A 20,464-nucleotide genomic window follows, 5' to 3' on the forward strand; every position below is an offset into this window, starting at 1 on the left:
GCAGTGGGCAGGTGTGAGTACATTTGCACGCACAGTCTGGTGTCAAGAGGGGCAGCAAAAAAAGCCATTTTTCTAGTAAAAACAGAAGGGACAGACTGATATTCTGCAAAAGGTGCAGGGATTGGACTGCTGAGGACTGGGGTAAAATCATTTTCTCTGATGAATCCCCTCTCCGAATGTTTGGGGGCATCAAGCTCGTCTGGAGAAGAAAAGGTGAGCACCACCATCAGTCCTGTGTCATGCCAACAGTAAAGCATCCAGAGACCATTCATGTCTGGGGTTGTTTCTTAGCCAAGGGAGTGGGATCACTCACAATCATACCCAAGAACATGAATAAAGAATGGTACTGAATATCCTCCGAGAGCAACTTCTCCCAACCATTTAAAGAAACAGTTAGGTGATGAACGATGCCTTTTCCAGCATGATGGAGCACCTTGCAAAAGTGATGACTAAGTAATTTGGAGAACAAATTTTGGGTCCATAATCAGAAAACTCCCAAAACCTTAATTCCATTGAGAACTTCTCCAAAGTTTTTGACAGCATTGATTATGCAAGAATGGGACGCCATCAGTTTGGAACAGAAGTTGATTGATTGAAGGGTCAACACTGTAAATAATGACATGACTCTGTGCATAAACTGAATGTAATTGTCAAATAAAGCTCTTGACACTTAAATGCTTGTAGTTATACTTTAAAAAGATTAAAGAACACTGAAGATTTTGTGAAAATACTATATGCATGCTTTGTTTGAGCTGTTGCTATAGAAACTAGAGTCTGGGTCATGCCAATATACAAAAACACCTTAAGATTAATCAGACCTGAGAATTGAACACCAGGATGTGGAATATTATGCTTATTGTCTGAGTGTGTTTGTGTGTGTGTGTGTGTGGCCTGCTTTCTTCGTATGTTCTCAAATCAAATCTTCGCTTTGTTGTAAATCATTCGTTTTTTGTCCAGACGTTTTTTTTTTTTTTTTACTCGTGTTACTTCCATTTCTCAGTCGCTCCGTGAGATATCGTGAGATATCATGATCATCGCTACAGGGTGTGAAAATATCCTGCGTTATGCCACATCGCCCACCGTTACTCCCGTAAATACATCACACATTATTTATTCTAGTCCTGTTTCCAGCCAGATCGTCTTTTCTCCGCTTTCCTGCGGTAATCATAAGCATAACATCGAGAAGCCAGAATACACGAGTCGCTCGTTAGGAAGGAAAATCATGAATCCCGTTTGTCAGGAAAGATGAAGTGCAGGAGCGTAAAGCAAAGCCGTGTTTCAGGTAGAACAGATGGCCGAGGGCTCCTGCGCCATTCCTCAAGATCGGTGAGGAAGTTTAAGTGCTTTAAGGAAAAAAAAGGGGGTGAGAACGAATGGAACGTATTCATCAGGAGGAAGAGTGGAAACACATCGAGGTCTAAAAAAAAAATGTGTCTTTGCTGATGAAGTGCAGGGATTTGAACCTCTGGCTCCAATTACTTCCTTTTAATTAAGAGCGAGAGGAGTGGAGGAGTCGGGGAAGAATTCATCTCTCTTCCACAGAAAGAAAGCGAGAGAGGGAAGAAGAAGGAAAGGCCTTGATGTAGAGGCTCTTTTCATTTATTTACACAGGATTAAGAAAAGAGCTTGAGGGCGTGTAAACTTTAATCAAACCGTTGGCAGGACTAGCGAAAGATCCAATCTGACACTTAGCGGATAAATGGCGGGGGATTTAGAGAGACTCGGGGGTCCTAATCGAGACCCAGGTTGGGATTACTGATGATTAGTGATGCAGTGACTCGGAGGTGAATGTTCTAGTAGTGTGTATAGAGTGCGTATCAGTTGAACGTGTGTCCTTTTGTTGCGTGACTTGACGACGCGAATGCTAATGTGTGTGCTGTTGTGGAACATCTCAGCGTCGCTATGGTAACGTCTCATTCCTCAAACGGATTTAAAAAGTGTGTGATCTTTTGAATCTTTTGATACGGGGAAGATTTTTGTAACGTCTATGAAAGGAGTCTCCAGTTTCAGTGTTTCATTACAGTCAAAGGAAAACCTGTAACTCTGTATACGTTTCAGTTTGTGTATTTCTCTTTCTCCACCGCTCTGTTTTTCTCTCCCTCTTCCTCTCTCTTTCATTCTCTCCCTCTTGTTTTCTCCTACACCCTCTTTCTCCCGCTCTGTCTTTCTCCCTCTTTCTCTTTTTCCTTCTCTCACTCTTTTGCTCCTTCTTTCTCTCCTTTGTGCTCCATGTCTCATTTTCTCTGATGCTCTCTCTTGCACTCACTTTTTCAATCCCTTTCTCTCAGTCTCCCTTTCACACACTCTATTTCATGCCCTCTTTCTCTCTTTATTTCCCTCTCTTCTTTTTTCTCACACTTTCTCTCATTCTCTCTTTCTTGTACTCTCACTCCCTCTTTCTCTCCCTTGGAACTCTCTGCCTCCTTCTGTCACTCTTTCTCTCCATTTCTTCCTTTAAGCTCTCTGCCTCCTTACGTGTCACCCATTTGCTTATCTCTCCTTCTTTCTCTCCCTCTTTCTCTTTTCTCTCTTTGAGCTCTCCGCCTCCTCCTCTCTCACTCTCTCTTTCTATCTTTCTCTCCTTCTTTCTCTTTTTCTTTGCACTCTCTGTCTCCTTCTCCTCAATGCCATGACCTTCTCTGCTTTATTAGACTCGTGCCATTTAATCCACTCAAACAAACAGTAACATAATGACACTTCAAACCCTCTACAGCATGATGGGGTGCCTTCAGGAACCACCCCAACACACACACACACACACACACACAAATGTTTAAAAAAAAATGTAATACTCAAATATTAATATTATTGTTGTATTATTATTAATATTATTATTTTTTTTTTTTTTTATTTAATTATTGTTATAATGAAATGCTGTATGCTTTAAATAATGTAGATCATGCCATATATATATATATATATATATATATATATATATATATATATATATATATATATATATAATTATTATTCTTTTTTTTATTTATTTATTTTTTCTTCTTCATAGACTTACACTTATACACATAAACGTTTAGGCGACACGGCGAGTAACGACGCAGACCCACATGCTGCTTTGCTGAAATCTCCACACTGCCACACACACACTGCTTCCAGACTCAATGAGGAGACTCACCCTGTGGTCCCTCTAATACACAGATCACTTTCAAAGTGTGTGTGCGTGTGTGTGTGGTTCAGGTAAAGGAGTGCCCTCATGAGTGCTTCAGAACAAAGAAGATCTCATTGACCTGTAATCAGATCCTTGGGAATATAGAAGCTACACACACACACACACACACACACACACACACACACACACACACACACATTCATGTGAGAAATAATACAGTCCGTTTTGCACAGTTGAAGAAAAATCATTCGGTGACGTTTCTGTTTAATTTCCCTCTGATTTTCAATCATTAAAGAATAACACACAGAGAGTACTTTTTATCCCTTTACGGTTACGTTTAATATTCCTGGACTTTCTGAGAAGTGAACCCTGGGAAAAGCCTCTGACACGGGAGACTCCTTCCTTGACTGTTAAGTAATAAACGTCCCCTTAGAGTAAAGGTGACACTTTGACGGTTAAGTTTAATTTTGTTTTGTGGGTTTTTCATATTAGTGTCTGTTGTTTGCTTTGCATTAATCTGTTGAATTAGCAAAATGAATATACAATCCATAATTCAACAACTCTGCAATATATATATATATATATATATATATATATATATATATATATATATATATATATATATATATATATAATATAAAAACACACAAACACACACACGCTTTTAATATAAAGGCACCAATTAATTAATGTTTCTTGAAGAATGAAGGGAATCTCTATCTCAATGTTCCTCTGTAGATCCGAGGTGGAAAGCTGATGATCACCAACACGAGGAAGAGCGATGCCGGGAAGTACGTCTGCGTTGGAACCAACATGATGGGGGAACGGGAAAGCGAGATCGCCGAGCTCACTGTGCTCGGTAAGTTTCCATGTTTAAAAATTTAAAGATTAGGAAAGAGGCGTGGCTTATTAGTAACAATAATAATAATAATAATAATAATAATAATAATAATAATAATAGTCAGATTAATGAAATACATTTTCCATATAACGTATTATTCAGCGTTCACCTCCGCGATGTCTTTATAAAGTAAAAGCAGCAGATTTGTTCCGCTCTCTGGTCATCTTCCTTCCTGTTGACCTGAAAGACTGAAACTGTTGGGGGGAGGAGGAGGAGAGTCACGCTGTAAACCTCTGAGCTGAATTTAGTAGCGAGGCAGGCAGTGTGAGATCTCAAATAACTGCTTTAATCAGTATTTAAACATGCCATGGAGCACTCTGTCTCCCACACACACACACTCACACACACACACCAAATAGTGTGTTTATCTGCAGGGGAGTGTATGAAATAGTCCAGATGTTGCGGGTTTGCGCTTGTCCTGATGATCAGTGCAGTATGTTGCCCGATCTTTCAAAGACGCAGACGTTGAAAAGAAGCTCATAATCTATTTTTTTTAATTAGTTTATTAAATTTTATACCTTTTTTTTTTTTACTGTTTTATGTAGTGTGTTGCTGTTAATGATATGTAAAATAAATTACTTAATTTATCTTAGAGCAGCTGAATTAAAGACAAAACAAGTCACACACACACACACACACACACACACACACACACACACACACACACACATATACACACCCCACAGACACGCACATACATACATACATACATACATACATACATACATACATACATACATACATACATATGTCTACATACAAATATACACACATACATACATACATACATACATACATACATGTGTGTGTGTGTGTGTGTGTGTGTTGGTTGTGGGCCTGTGTATTTAAGAGTGAACAGACAGTAGGTTCCCTGTTTGCAGGTTTCTGATAGATATACTCGTCAGTTTCACTGAACGTGTGTTTGTGTGTGTGTGTGTGTGTGTGTGTGTGTGTGTGTGTGTGTGGACACAGAGAGACCCAGTTTCCTGCGCAGGCCCAGCAGTCAGTCAGTTCTGGTGGAGCAGAGCGTGGAGTTCAGGTGTGAGGCGCAGGGAGACCCTGTTCCCACCGTACGCTGGAGAAAAGAGGACGGAGAACTACCCAAGGGAAGGTATGATTTTGTGTGTGTGTGTGTGTGTGTGTGTGTGTGTGTGTGTGTGTGTGTGTATGCATTTATTTGTGTGTATGTGGAGGAAAGGATTCCAGATAAACCACCCATATACTGTAGGTGTGTTTATGTTTGTCTGAGCAGTGTGTTGTGTCAATTCTGTTTTGAGAATAAAGTGTGTTAATGCTATTTGAATGAAAATATGATCACTGATGATGTGTTTGATGTCTGATTAGCATTTGCTGTCAATGTGTCTGTTGGTGTTTCATAGGGAACATGTGTGTGTGTGTGTGTGTGTGTGTGTGTGTGTGTGTGTGTGTGTGTGTGTGTGTGTGTGTGTGTGTGTTTCAGGTTCGAGATCCGTGACGATCACACTCTGAAGCTGAGAAGGCTGAGCTCGACCGACGCCGGCTCCTACACCTGCCTGGCTGAGAACATGATGGGGAAGGCCGAGGCCACAGCCAGCCTCACCATCCACGGTTAGACGTCCGCCACCTTTAATACCTCAATTCCTTTTAAACGACTGCACTAAACAAAACTTGCACCATAATTATTGGCACCCTTTCTGAAAATGCTCCTTGGGACTTATTTTATCGTGTTCAAGGGTTCTGGATTTAATTGCTGGCTTACAAACACTCAATAACAATTAAACTGCGTTTTGTCAAGTTGTTACCGTGGCATCAAAATCTCGAATGAAGCGGACAATTAGATGTTTTGTGGGTCCTGTCGCGGCTTCGTGGCTCAGTGTTCATGCTCGGATCGAAACATGAAGTGGAGCGTTAGCACGTGTTGGGAGGATTGAATAAGAGCGCTAAAGCCCTCAAGGCGTTAACTTTCTGATTCCATTAGCTTGGGAAGAGAAGTTGAGGAAGCGAGTGAGAAAAGAACGAGTAAAACTGTTGTATTTTCTCTTGTTTATGTGCTAGTGTTAAAACTTGAAGTAAAAATAAAACGGCTTATTAAAATTGGCTACGCGAGAGAATATAGAGATGCTTTAAAGAAAAAAAAAACAAAACTCTTCTCCTGATGGTTTTATAAGTGCCGAGGCAGATTTTATTACCTCACGACTATCGTATAAATCATCCCACTCATGCTCCAGAGTAAACATTCGGCCCAGCAAAGTGCGAGTGTTTCACTCTCATAGCGACGCCATTGTATTACCTTAAAAAAAAAAAAAACCCTCGAGCAATTTTACTTTTCCTCTTCAGCGCTCTTCAAAAAGCTTATCCTACCACTGTATTGGTTGTTTTAGTGTATCTGAAAGTTTACTTCATCCACCAATACACTATTTGGACAAAAGTATTGGGACACCTGATTTTTCCAACTATATGTTATAAAAAAATTTATTAAATAAAATACGTGTTTCTTCCCCAAGCTGTAATTTGGAGGTACAGAGTTGTGTAGGATGTATTTAAATGTGGTAGAAATAAATTTCCACTTTGCTTAAACTAGAAGATCTAAACATGTTCCAGCATGACAATGCAAATCCTGTGCACAAAGCCAGCTCCATGGAGATATGCTATAACATGGGTTGAAGTGGAAGATCTCCTGCTATAGGGCTCTGACCTCAACAATTCAACACCTTTCCTGTCTCTTTCTTCTCTGGATGGATCAATAGGAGACCACTCTGTACAGCTGGGGATGGTTCCACATTAACAGCCTAAATATCCATGAAGTTGAGTTACTGAGCAACTCAAGAACTTTGAGGATGGATTTGGACTGTCAATAATATCAACAGTTGCATGCACAGTTTCGCATTTAGCGCCCATCACTAAACACCTCAACAATGATGGAACTGTAATGAATGGACATTTAGTGCTGAGGATGAGGTAATTTTTGAGTCTGGTTCCTCTCGAGGTTTCTTCCTCAGGACTTCTCATGGAGTTTTTCTTTGCCACATTCACCACTGGCTCTCTCATTAGGGATGAACTTGAAATTACCTCCTCACCTCATTCCACTTTGCTCTCTCATTAGGGATGAACTTACCTCCTCACCTCATTTACATCAGGACCTGATTTTACTAGCCCCCATGTATCTGAATGAATCTCTCACAAATCTCCACACTCCGAAATCTAGTGGAACATTTTCCCAGAAGAATGGACATTATTATAACAATACATAAGGATTAAATGTGGAATAGGATGTTCAAAAAGAAGAACATACCAATCCTATGCTCAGGTGTCTACAAGCTTTTGTACCTATAGTGTACATCTCATTTATTTTGTGGGACGGAGATAAAACGGTCTTCCGGATATAACAGATATTCCTTTTGTTCTAAACTAATTCTTTTCTGGACTTCTAGTCTTTAGAGATAGATTTGATGTATTTGCCAAAGCTCGAGTCCGCTTGAGCGACCGGTCATGTTAATGAAGCTTAAACAGGAAGTAGAGCGAGGAAAGTTTCTCTAAAAAAAAAAAAAAAAAAAAGCACCGGAGAATAGGGGTGATTTATTTTTCATTATAATATTTTTTAACAAGGCTACTCTGGTCTTCACGTCTCCCCCTAATCATAAATTCATCATCATGTAGCCTCCTTACAAACGGACAGCGCTGATAAATCCACCAGGAGATTAGATAAGAGATTAGAAAATGATGAAGTGAGTTCGAGCTTGTTTAGCTAGATTTCAATCGCCGAATGTTGGACGAACTCCAAATGGATTAGCTGTGAAAAAAGAAAAGAAGTGAGAAAAGAAAATAATGTTCTTGTACTTTCTCATTGTGAAATGATGCAGCTTTCTGGAAGGAAAAAAGGAAGGCGTCTCCAGTGTCAGAGCTTTTGTCATTTGCGAGATTTTTTATTTTTTTTTTCCGATAGCATAAAAAGTTGCTTTTTTTTTTGCTTTATTAGCTCAAATAGAGAGGAAAAATTAATGTTAATAAGACATTATTAAGACAATAAGACAAAAATTAATGTTAATTATATATATATAATATAAATACTATAGTGGTAGATGTAAAGGTAACTATAAACGGATAATAAAAAAAAATGCATGACATCTTTGTGTCATTTGTTTAAAAGGTTTACTAGTGGTATAAAAGTAACAACTTACAGGCTTTTGTAGTAAACATCCACCTTTAAGGCGGTAACATTCACTCCACTTAATCCTGAATCTGATTGGTTGGAAGGTGATTGTGTTGATTTTGCTCCTTAACAGTGTTTAACCCCTTACTGATTGTATTGTATGCATATTGTGCACATCTTGTTTCCACATGCATCTTTTTGTATTGTTTATTGAAATCATTTCATCATGACAATTATGATTTATTTACTCATCTATCATATGTGTGTCTGTTTTTCTTTTTTTCTATCTTTTTGTCCTTTTTCAGTAATGTCTGGTAAGTCACAATGCCATCATCTCTCCATCACCTTATTATCACTGCCACTGACAGCAACAGGAAGTTGTCAGAAGCACCATCCATCAAAGCCATCTTCCTCCCACCAATCAGCACGTTCGTCACAGTTGACGTCGGCAATCCTGACAGAGTAAAAATAAATAAAGACAAGAGAAAAAGCGAAGCGTTTAAGGTAATCGCCTTGGTTTTACTACACAGAAGCTCCACCACATCTGTAAAATGCTCATCCTGGTTCTTTTGGAGTCTGGGGATCAACAGGTCTGAGATTGCTTTATGGTTGGTTTCGTGGCGTTTCGGCTGTAAAACCTGATGCGGTTGACATTTGAGGTGGGGGGATGTCGCTGCTGTCACTTATCCAATCCCAATAAAAAGCAGCACTCTGAACACCGAGACGGATGGAGTTTGTCATTAAGATGCAGGGACAGTCAGGGTCTTATTTTAGGCATCTGATTGATCCAAAGTGAATTCAGGAATCTGATTAGTCCAAAGTTTATTCAGGAATCTGATTGGTCAGAAGGTAAATCCTGAATCTGATTGGTCAGAAGGTAAATCCTGAATCTGATTGGTCAGAAGGTAAATCATGAATCTGATTGGCCCATCGCTTATTCAGGAATCTGTTTGGTCAAAAGTTTATCCAGGCATCTGATCGGTTCAAAGTTTATTTAGGAATCTGATTAGTCCAAAGATCATTCAGGAATCTGATTGGTCTAAAGATAAATCATGAATTTGATTGGTCCAATGTTTATTCAGGAATCTGATTGGTCCAAAGCTGATCCAGGAATCTGATAGGTCAAATGTTTATTCAGGAATTTGATTAGTCTGAAAAATATATTCAGATCCAAAGTCCAAAATATATTCAGGTATCTGATTGGTCAAACCGTTGATACAGGATTCTGATTGATCAAAAGTTTATTCATGAATCTGATTTGTCAAAAAGGATAGTTGGACTTGGAGGTATTTAATAACTAATTATTGAGCAAGTTAATGAACATTGTAATCTTTGGGAAACTGCTGAGGTATAAGAGGAGTAATAAAACACCTCAGGATGTGCTGTTGAAGGAAAATAATCCACTTCATCTATTGGTAACAGAATCCTTTCCATCAACAGCCTGACCTGAAGTGTGTTCCTGTCACTCCTGTCATGGTGGGAAGCTTTTACTGGTGTGTTTCTTTGCACTTCCTGTGTCAGTTATTAATATAAATACTCTCTCTCTGTCACCCACACACACACACACACACACACACACTCTCTTCAGTGCCTCCGGTGTTTGCGGTACGACCGAGGAACCAGGTGGTGGGGCTGGGACGCACCGTGACCTTTCAGTGCGAGGCAACGGGAAGCCCACAGCCGGCCATCTTCTGGCAAAGAGAGGGGAGTCAGGTGAGAACGAGGAATCCCATCAGAGCCACTACTCTGATTTGCCACCACAGCTGTACAGCTGTTTGTACTGACATTATTCTCTCTGTGCAGAAGGCACATGTAGCACGTGGGTTACCTTTTAAAGGATCGAAGTGGCGCTATGCTATCTCATTAGCACAGAAAACAGTATAGATATCTACAGGATATTAGATAAAAACAATCATTATCTTCTTATCAAAAGAAAAACCTTGCCTTGTTACTAGAGAAGTCTCGCTTGAAAATGTCTGGGTCTTCCTTAACAAAATATCTCTTTCATTATTTATTAGTTATGTATTTATGTATTATTCATATTTATTTATGTATTTATTTATTATTTGCTGCATTATTAATAACCCGCGGTCGGCTACCAACACGGAGACGGATCTGTTTTTCTTCCAAACGTCGTTATTTCCTGATGATTTATCGCCTTTCGGTAATAAGTTTGTAGCGCCGAGACCCTCCCTCTCCTCCATTCCCCCTCCCCACTCCCCCCCTCCTGCTGTGAGACAGATTTATGAACTCAGCACTGTTACAGCTCCAGCTGTGCTTATTAAACACACCTCCAGCTCAGGGAGCCAGACAGCAATCACAACACACACACACACACACACACACCCCTGCTCTAGGACTGCTGGAAATACAGTTTTTTTCCGAATCGAGCACTTCAGACGTCGGAGTCCTGTTGTGTGGTGTCATCTGTTTTATTTATTTATTTGTTTGCTTTTCTTAGCCAAACTTTGTTGTCGTTTCTCTCCTCGAACTCGTTCTCTATCGCAGAACCTGCTGTTCTCCTCTCAGCCGCCGCAGTCCTCCAGCCGCTTCTCCGTCTCTCAGACAGGCGATCTGACCATCACCGGGGTGGAGCGCGGAGACGGAGGATACTACAGCTGCCAGGCGCTGAACATCGCAGGAAGCGTGATCACTAAAGCTCTGCTGGAGGTGTCTGATAGTAAGAAATACACACATTCATACACACACACTCGTACTGTATATACACACTCATATATACAGTACACACATACACACCCACTCATACGTATTCATACACACACTAATATACAAACACTTATACTCTCATTTGTATACATGCACGCATATACATGTTCATACACACACACACACACACACACACACACACACACACTATATATATATATATATATATATATATATATATATATATATATATATATATATATATATATATATATATATATATATACACACACACCAGGCATAACATTATAACCACCTGCCTAATATTGTGTTGGTCCCCTTTTGCTGGCAAAACAGTTCTGACCTGTCAAACATTAACAGCATGAACGTATTCAGCAGTTTGAGCTACAGGAGCTCGTCTGTTGGATCGGACCACACAGACCACCCTTCACTCCCCACATGCATCAATGAGCCTCGGACGCCCACCACCGGGCACTGGTTCACCACTTTTCCTTCCTTGGAGCACTTTTGATAGATACTGACCACTGCAGACCAGGAACATCCCACAAGAGCTGCAGTTTTGGAGACGTTCTGACCCAGTCGTCTAGACGTCAATTTGTCAAACTCGCTCAAATCCTTACGCTCACCCATTTTTCCTGCTCTTAACATCAACTTCCCAAATATAATACAACTTAAGTCTTTGTCTTTATGTTAATATGGTTTCTCAGCATGCTTATTCAAGTCTATTTCCCATTCTTGACTCCGCCCACCAAATTTCAGAAAATTGAAAAAGAAATTTGTTTAAAAAAAGTGCGCTAATTATTTCGAATGTTTGCACACCAGTGAAATGATAGTACAGCTAACTTTAGCATTTTGTTTTTACCGAGATCGCCACCTAGTGTGTGGAACCGGCAAAGTTCTGTTGTAGAAATGGAAAGGTCTTCTGATCCAGGCGGCTTTTCTCCTTCCCTCTCTCTTCTCTCATCAGAGACACACCTCCTAATTACAGAGTTCCAGTAATGACACGGTTTATTGCCGCTTTATGTCAGTAATAAAAAAATCCTTCTGGACATGTCTTTATTTGGAACGAGAGAAGAAGAGCGAGATCGAGCTGAAAAGAAAGACAGAGAGAGAGAGAGAGAGAGAGAGAGAGAGAGAGAGAGAGAGAGAGAGAGAGAGAGACGAAGAGAACTGGAGAGACTGAGAAATAGAGTGAAAGGATTTATTGCTGTCGTTTCTGTAATAAAAAAATTCCGAACATGTGCAAGTTTTTTTTAAAAGATGGTGGAGAGACGAACAGAACTAGAGAGATAGAGATAGAGAAAGGAGGAAAAGACAGAAAGATAGAAAGGTATTGAAAGAAAAACAGATATAAAGAAAGAGTGGGTGAGGTAGATAAAGAGAGGAAGAAAGAAACAGAGAAAAGTGGGAGCAATTGAACGAGAGAGGAAGAGAGTGATGGAGAAAGAAGGCTAGATTAAAAAATATAAAAGGGAGAGTTAGGAAGGGAAGGGAGGAAGAGGAACGAGAGAGTGAGAGAAAAAGAGAAAGGAAGAGATACAAAGATGTAAAGTTAGATCGAAGAGAGAAAGGGGATTGAGAGAAGAACAGATAGAGAAAGAAAGTGAGGTAGAAAAGAGAGGAGAGAGAAACAGAGTGGGTGAGAGAAAGAGGAGCAAAAGAAAGAGAGAGGAAGAGGGTGATAGAGAAAGAAAGCGTGATAAAAAAATGAGAGGGATAGTAAGAAAGAGAGGGAGGAAGAAAGAACAAGAGAGTGAGAGACAGAGAGAAAGAGAGAGAGAGAGAGACGAAGAGAACTGGAGAGACTGAGAAATAGAGTGAAAGGATTTATTGCTGTCGTTTCTGTAATAAAAATTCCGAACATGTGCAAGTTTTTTAAAAGATGGTGGAGAGACGAACAGAACTAGAGAGATAGAGATAGAGAAAGGAGGAAAAGACAGAAAGATAGAAAGGTATTGAAAGAAAAACAGATATAAAGAAAGAGTGGGTGAGGTAGATAAAGAGAGGAAGAAAGAAACAGAGAAAAGTGGGAGCAATTGAACGAGAGAGGAAGAGAGTGATGGAGAAAGAAGGCTAGATTAAAAAATATAAAAGGGAGAGTTAGGAAGGGAAGGGAGGAAGAGGGAACGAGAGAGTGAGAGAAAAAAGAAAGGAAGAGATACAAAGATGTAAAGTTAGATCGAAGAGAGAAAGGGGATTGAGAGAAGAACAGATAGAGAAAGAAAGTGAGGTAGAAAAGAGAGGAGAGAGAAACAGAGTGGGTGAGAGAAAGAGGAGCAAAAGAAAGAGAGAGGAAGAGGGTGATAGAGAAAGAAAGCGTGATAAAAATGAGAGGGATAGTAAGAAAGAGAGGGAGGAAGAAAGAACAAGAGTGAGAGACAGAGAGAAAGAGAGAGAGAGAAAGAGACAGGAGAGTGAAAGGTAAAGATAGAATGAAAGGGGGATTGAAAGAGAGAAAGCCTTTCCAAAGAAAACCCAGCCTGTGCAGTTGTGTGTGTGTGTGTGTGTGTGTGTGTGTGTGTGTGTGTGTCTGTGTGTGTGTGTGTCTTTATCAAACTGATTGATATCTAGGCAGTGTGTTTTATTTCGGCACAGACGTGTTCACGTGTTAGTTGGCACACGTGTCAGAGCGTCGGAATGTCGGCCTTTTCTCTCTCACGCTGCGTCTCCTGTTTACTGATGCTGAGTGATGGGAAAATTACTTCCAGTTGAAAAAATGAGCTTCTATCACTCAGGAGTGTGTTATCTCTCTCTCTCTCTCTCTCTCTCTCTCTCTCTCTCTCTCTCTCTCTCTGATGCAGTTATTTCAGACCGCCCTCCACCTGTGATCCTTCAGGGTCCGACCAATCACACGGTTCCTCTTGATGGTACGGTGGTTCTGGGATGTAAGACGACAGGAACGCCTCCTCCCTCCATCCTGTGGAAGAAAGACGGGGTTCTGGTGTCCATTTATGACTCTCGCTTTAAACTCCTGGACTCAGGAGCTCTGCAGATCCGCTACGCCAAGGTATGACCGAGAGAACCAGGGGACAGGAGAACGTGTGTGTTCCCGTGTGTATTCCTGTATGATATAAAACAAACCTCCTTCATGTTCTTGTTTTGTGCGAGTCTTTATCACGTCATCGTGCACGATGATCGACAATCCACGTGATCTCACTTTCGTACCCACCCTACTCACCAGATTTGGCTTTTGTGGACTTCACCTTCCTCCCTTAGATGATCAGCTCAAAGGTCGCTGTTTTGGCATCGTTGCGGAGATCCGGGGCGAAGGGAGCTATCAAGTGTCATGCACTGTATACTAAATGTGTGTGCTTTTAGAACATCCAATTTCTCATTTAGTCTCCATTTGCTGTTATAATAACCTTTTGGGAAGATGTTCCACTAGATTTTGGAGTTTGTTTGTGGAGATTTGTATTTCAGCCTTGACCTTCACTGTTCATTTCCTGCTCACTGTACACATGACCTTTTATGGAGGTTTGTGGGTGTTGTTATATGCAAATGAGCTACGAAGAAAATCTGCTTTGATATTTTTAATCTTTTGTAAATTCAGAGATTTTACTCCTGTGTGGCTCAAAAATATTTACGTCTCTCACATCAAGTCAAAAAACCTATAGATTCGTATTCTTTCACTTTTTTTTCTTTAGCTTGGAGACACGGGTGTGTATACGTGTGTAGCTTCCAGTCCCAGTGGAGAAGCGTCATGGAAGGCCTACCTGGAGGTTCAAGGTTGTGAAAGACACACACACACACACACACACACACACACACACACACACACACACACACAGAGGATAAGTGGATGTAGAATGTGAAACGGAGCGTAAGAGATTGGAAGAGAGAGAGAGAGGGTTAGGTATAACAAGAGAGAGAAAGATAGAGAATGAGAGATATAGAAAGGGAGGTGGAGAGAGAAACAGCTAAAGAATGGGAGGGAGGACGAAGAGAGAGAATGACAGAACAAGAGATAGAACTAGAGAGAGATGTTGATATAAAGATAGAGATGAGGAAAGGGAGGTGGAGAGACTTCACTGAAGAATGAGAGCGATAGAGGAGGAAGACTTAGAAGGACCGAACAAGAGAAAGAAAGAGAGAGAAAGGAATATATATATATATATATATATATATATATATATATATATATATAGAGAGAGAGAGAGAGAGAGAGAGAGAGAGAGAGAGAGAGAGAGAGAGAGGAATATATATACAGAGAGAGAGAGAGAGAGAGAGAGAGAGCATCAATGAAGGCCTAGCTGAAAGTTCAAGGTTGTGAAAGACACACAGGACGAGGGGATGTCAAAAGTGAGAGAGAGAGAAAGAGAAAATGAAGGAAAATGAAATATGAATGACTCAGTAATTGCTTGTCTCCTTCCTTCATATGAGACTGACTTCATAATAACTCAAGGTGACAGTCAGAAAGAGAGAAAGAAAGAAAAGAAATTGCATTCTTTTACTATATTTATTATCTTCCCTCAGAGTTCGGGATTGGAGTTCAGCCCGGCCGACCCACAGATCCCAACCTGATCCCCAGCGCTCCTTCCAAACCCGAGATCACCGACGTCACTCGCACCACCGTGTCTCTGTCCTGGAAGCCTGACCTTCACTCCGGAGCCACGCCCACCTCATACATCATCGAGGCCTTTAGGTAGCTCTAATCTCTAATCTCTTCTTACTGCTGCACATCTGCTAGGATTACGATATAACTACATCATAACGACGCATAATTGACCCCAACATCGCCCCAAGGATGCACCAGAGCACAAGGTCGTCTAAAAAACTACTAAAGAAATATTGTATATGCGCTAGCGGTGAGTATAGGGGTCCAAGCACTTATTTACAAAAGGTTTGTTCATCAGGATTCTTTTAGCAGTTAGTATCATTGATGCACTATATGGACAAAACGTGTGCTTTTGGAACATCCCATTCCACATGTATTACCCGTTTTTCTGTTATAACATTCTCCACTCTTCTGGGAAGATGAAGAAGAGGTGAGGAGGTCAATTCATTGTACAATAAGGTTGAGGGGCAGAGCTCTATAGCAGGAGATCTTCATGGAGTTTGCTTTGTGCATAAGAGTATTGTCATGCTGGAGCAGGTTTGGGACTCCTAGTTTAAGTAAAGGGAAAATGTCACGCTCCAGACATTCTGTACAATCAGGTGCTTCCAACAGTTTGCAGAACAACCACACAGGGCTGGAAAAGCCGGGGTTCCTAATACAGCATTTACAGATGTTTTGCAGCATAGTTTTAAACTTGCAGTGTTTAAATAAAATTTCTATAAATAAAATATAAAATTTTATGAGGGGGATTTAATTGCTATAAATTTGCATTCCATGAAGGTCAGAAGTAAATGTTTTTTTTTCGGATCGAAGTTTGCATTTGACTCGTGGCCAGAAATATAATGCTGAATGTTTTTTTTCCATTCAGGTGTTGAATGTTTAAGGCTCTGACTTACTGATCGGAAGGTTGAGGGTTCAAGCCCTGGTGTTATCAAGCTGCTACTCTTGGGGCCCTTGAGCAAGGCCCTTTACCCGTCTGTGCTCCAGAGGCACTGTATCATGGCTGACCTGGTGCTCTAACCCCAGTTTCCTAACATTGCTGTTATATGTGAAGAAATAAAATTTCTCCTGTGGGATAAAAAAAAGTGTTTGAAAAAAAAAAATTATAATAAATAAAAATAATAAAAATAATAAAGATAATAATAATAATAATAATAATAATAATAATAATATATATATATATATATATATATATATATATATATATATATATATATATATATATATATATACACAAATAAAAAAATCACATATATACAAACAAAAACACTATGAATTCCATATCCTGATGTAGTTTCAGGGCTCTATCGCTCGTCTCTGTTAGACGTGATTTATTTTAGATTTATATTCTAGATTTGCTGTGTAGCTCAATTTAAAGAAATGAATGGAAGGGAAATTCTCTTAGCAACTTGCACTGATTGGTGGGTTTGTTCTTGCTGGATTATATTAATCAAAAACAGTTTTTAAGGAAAAATATTTATTAAAAAGAAAAAAGTCACTGTGGGGTTTCTAAGAGCTTTGACCTTTTGTTTAATTGAGTTTCGGGACAAACTCGGTGGTCAAATAAGCGTTAAAAAATCTTATTTTCGGGGCGCCAATACTTTTAATGCATTCTACAATCTGAAGAAAGAGCAGTACCTCTGTTGCTAAGTAGTGAGTCTGTTGAGGTGTCAGAAGAACACATCGTTGTATATTAAACGTGTTAAGTGTCCGGTGTTGCGTTTTCCGCAGCCATGCATCAGGAAGTAGCTGGCGTACCATAGCAGAGCATGTGAGGACTGAGAACTACGTGTTAAAGGGTCTGAAGCCCAGTGCCGTCTACCTGTTCCTGGTCCGAGCGGCTAATGCGTACGGCCTGAGCGACCCGAGTCCCATCAGTGACGCCATTAAAACACAGGGTGAGCTATGGAACATACTGTGTATAAAGGTAAGAAGAAGTGGTACTGAGTGAACATCATTAAAGTTTGTTTGTGTGTGTGTGCAGAAATTCCTCCAACCAGTCAGGGAGTGGAGCATGGGCAGATCCAGAGGGAGCTCGGGGACGTCGTCATTCACCTCCACAATCCCACCATACTTTCATCATCCTCCATCCGAGTGCAGTGGACAGTAAGGACCATCTCACCATTCCTTCCACACTGATAAGAGCATTCCACACTCAGAGATTCCATCTTCTTTGGAAGCTCACACCACCGCACCACTTTACGTTGAACGCTAGCGGCCATGTCTTTTTTGCCGGATGCTAGTTGAATGCTAGTGGGCGGAGCTGTGTTTATCTTAAGACATCTTGCTGCTAATAATAGCATTCTGGAAGGTCTATCTGTAGAGTACAGTTTGTATTACAAGTGAGTGAAAACAAGCAGTGAAAACAGACAATTTTTTTTGTCAGTCAGACGAGTCTCAGACGAGTCTCAGACGAGTCTCAGGCGTGTCTCAGGCGAGTCTCAGGTTTTGACGATTAAATAGAATAAAAAAGAAACTATAGAAAAGAAACTAGAATAGAATTAAACAGGTGAAAAGAAAATATCTATATCAAATATATTTAGATATTTTATATATAATAATTAAGAAAATAGAAAAAATAAATGTATATAATTATATCTAAAAATTCGATATTTTTCCATATAGACCTTAAAAATGCAAATACGGACGGCAACCATATATGACCGTGTTACAGCGGTAAATATTTGATAAATATTTATCCAATATTTACCGCTGTAACACTCTCAGGGTGGGCGGGGCTTTAACTTTCCCGTCTGTTAGCGAATGTATGTAGAAGAGGGCTGATAGCCGCATACTTGCCGATTGGGAGAATGTTTTAGTAAAGCTTATATTTTCTAAACTCGTTGAATGCATTCGATTACGTCGTTTTGTCCATAGAAAGCGAGTGTTCAGAGTAAAAAATGAAACAAAAACAAACAAAAGGTTTCGCTCCTTTCCCCCGTCCCGGCGGCTTTTTCTCCTCACTTACACCCTGCAACTCCCTGTGTTAGAGTCTGTGATTGCAGTTGATGTTTTTCGAACCTGTAATAAATTTGCAATGTGCTGGAAATGTGCTTAATGTGGCGTGAGCACCTCTCCTCCAGCCGGCCCGCTATCCGTAGTAAAATGCACACATACGCGGTTTTCGTGTCAGGATTTGTTGGAACCGTTCGCACTGTTTTGGACGGCTTAATGAGTTGCAGCTGAGACGACAGGTTTTACTGGCTCTGATCATGCACGTGTCACGGTCTTTACAAGGCTGCACAGTTCTGCATTGGAACCATATGGAGAAGATTCTACTCGTGTATCGCCACGAAAGCGCCGGGGCTTCTGAATCATGTCGGCAAAAAGAAAAAAAGGGGGGGGGGGGGATTTCTATCATTTCATATAGTTAGTCGATATCAATAATAACATAATGGGGCTTCATGATTACAAGTGTAAAATTGATTTCTAACAATTGAATAAAAAAAGAAGTCGATATTAAGTGATTTACATTTGGATGGTGTTTTGTTCCTGAATGAATCACCCGTTTAAATGATTCAGTTCAATCACAATGACTCACTTATTAACAGTGACTTACTGGGGGTTTGAATTTCACATTTTTTTTTTTTAATAATCTCAGTATTCAACGTTTTATGTTTAAAATATCAAAAAAATCCCCCCAAAAATATCGAGATATCAATTGTATTGTCAGTATCACACAACCTTAGCCACCAGGAGTCCTTTGTGCAGGTTCCTCAATTCTTTAATATCAATGCCTTTCTTTAAAATCAGCCGTTCGGTTTCATCAGCTACCTTGAGCTGTTAGGACGTCTTCCTCTGGTGTGTCTTTATTGATTATCTGTTCTCCAGCGTTAGTAATCGGACCTGCTGTAATGTTATTGTGTTCAGGTGGAACAGCAGTCCCAGTACATGCAGGGTTATAAGGTGATGTACCGTGTGGCGTCCGAGTCGGGGCAGACTCGCAGCGACTGGGCCGTGTCTGAGGTCAGGAGTCCATCCGAGTACTCGACCATGATCGCTCAGCTGCGCAGAGGAACCACCTACGAGTTCAAAATACGACCCTTCTTCAACGAGTTCCAGGCACGGACAGCGACGTCAAAATCGGAAAGACGCTGGAAGAAGGTGAGGAACTTTCTGCTGCTTGAATGAAACTCCTGTCATGCAGGTGTGGGTTATTATTTCTCCAGGTTACTCACACTGAATTGTAGCCACTGTAAACGCCAGCCAGAGAGCAAATGAAATGCATCAAGCGCGTACTGGAACGCATGCCTTGCTAATTGATCGTAGGGTGTGGACGTCTGTGGGCTTCTTTCTCCCACATGGATTCGTTTTACTCCTCGGTATATATACGTGTTGCAGGGTGTGCGAGTGGGAAATGAGTGTGTGAAAAGACTGAACGGTGGTGGAAAAAAAAAAGGGGGGTCTGAGAAGCAGCTGGGTTTGTGCTCAAGGATTTAACTGCTCTTCGGAGACTTGTTTTCTGGATTCACGCTTGGTTTTACGTTTACGGCGTAAAACAAGTTGCATCCAGTGTTCGCAGACGAAGGCGCGGTTTAGCCAAATATCACCTTTTGCATTTTTGCACATTTCTCCCTTCGCGCATTCAAGCAGTCGGGAAGATATTTAGCGTAGCGAAGTTTGTTTCTAATAAGTAGGACGCTTGTGCCACACAGACTCCTTTAAACAAATGCAGAATCGGAATAAAGTACAGGATCCAGACTTTTTCAGTCGTACGCCGTTCTTTTTTTTCCTCATACTGTTCCATGACAATGCCCTTGTGCACAAAGCCAGCTACATGAAGATATACGCTCTATGGGTTAAAAGTGTGTGGTTGATCTTTTTCACACTGGCTGCACTCCAGGCCTCCTCATCTCCACCTACATCTTCACTAATGCACTTGTGGCTAAATGAATCTCACACAAATCCCCACAAAATCTAGTGGAACATCTTCCCAGAAGAGTGGAGCTCATTATAACAGCAAATGGGGCCTAAGTTTGGAATTGGAGGTTCTGTCCTAAAACCAAGAGAAGACGTATTTCCGCGATTTCACGAAACCGTAAGTGCAGACCATATCCAGCGTTC

At 40.5% G+C, this 20,464-nt stretch overlaps 1 protein-coding gene across 1 annotated transcript in view; it reads left to right on the top strand.

The window, feature by feature from the left end:
- The window catches only part of robo1 (roundabout, axon guidance receptor, homolog 1 (Drosophila)), a 285,171-nt gene that overhangs the window by 227,896 nt on the left and 36,811 nt on the right, over nt 1-20,464 (top strand). Inside the window, 13 exon segments of the mRNA XM_046862548.1 lie at nt 3,866-3,986; nt 5,001-5,139; nt 5,488-5,615; nt 8,463-8,471; nt 9,746-9,870; nt 10,666-10,837; nt 13,647-13,852; nt 14,490-14,571; nt 15,319-15,487; nt 17,132-17,298; nt 17,385-17,506; nt 19,271-19,457; nt 19,460-19,504. Of these exon segments, the coding sequence (XP_046718504.1) occupies nt 3,866-3,986; nt 5,001-5,139; nt 5,488-5,615; nt 8,463-8,471; nt 9,746-9,870; nt 10,666-10,837; nt 13,647-13,852; nt 14,490-14,571; nt 15,319-15,487; nt 17,132-17,298; nt 17,385-17,506; nt 19,271-19,457; nt 19,460-19,504 (1,672 nt within the window).

This window comes from Silurus meridionalis, chromosome 12 (genome assembly GCF_014805685.1).
Source record: "Silurus meridionalis isolate SWU-2019-XX chromosome 12, ASM1480568v1, whole genome shotgun sequence".
NCBI classification, from domain to species: Eukaryota; Metazoa; Chordata; class Actinopteri; order Siluriformes; family Siluridae; genus Silurus; species Silurus meridionalis.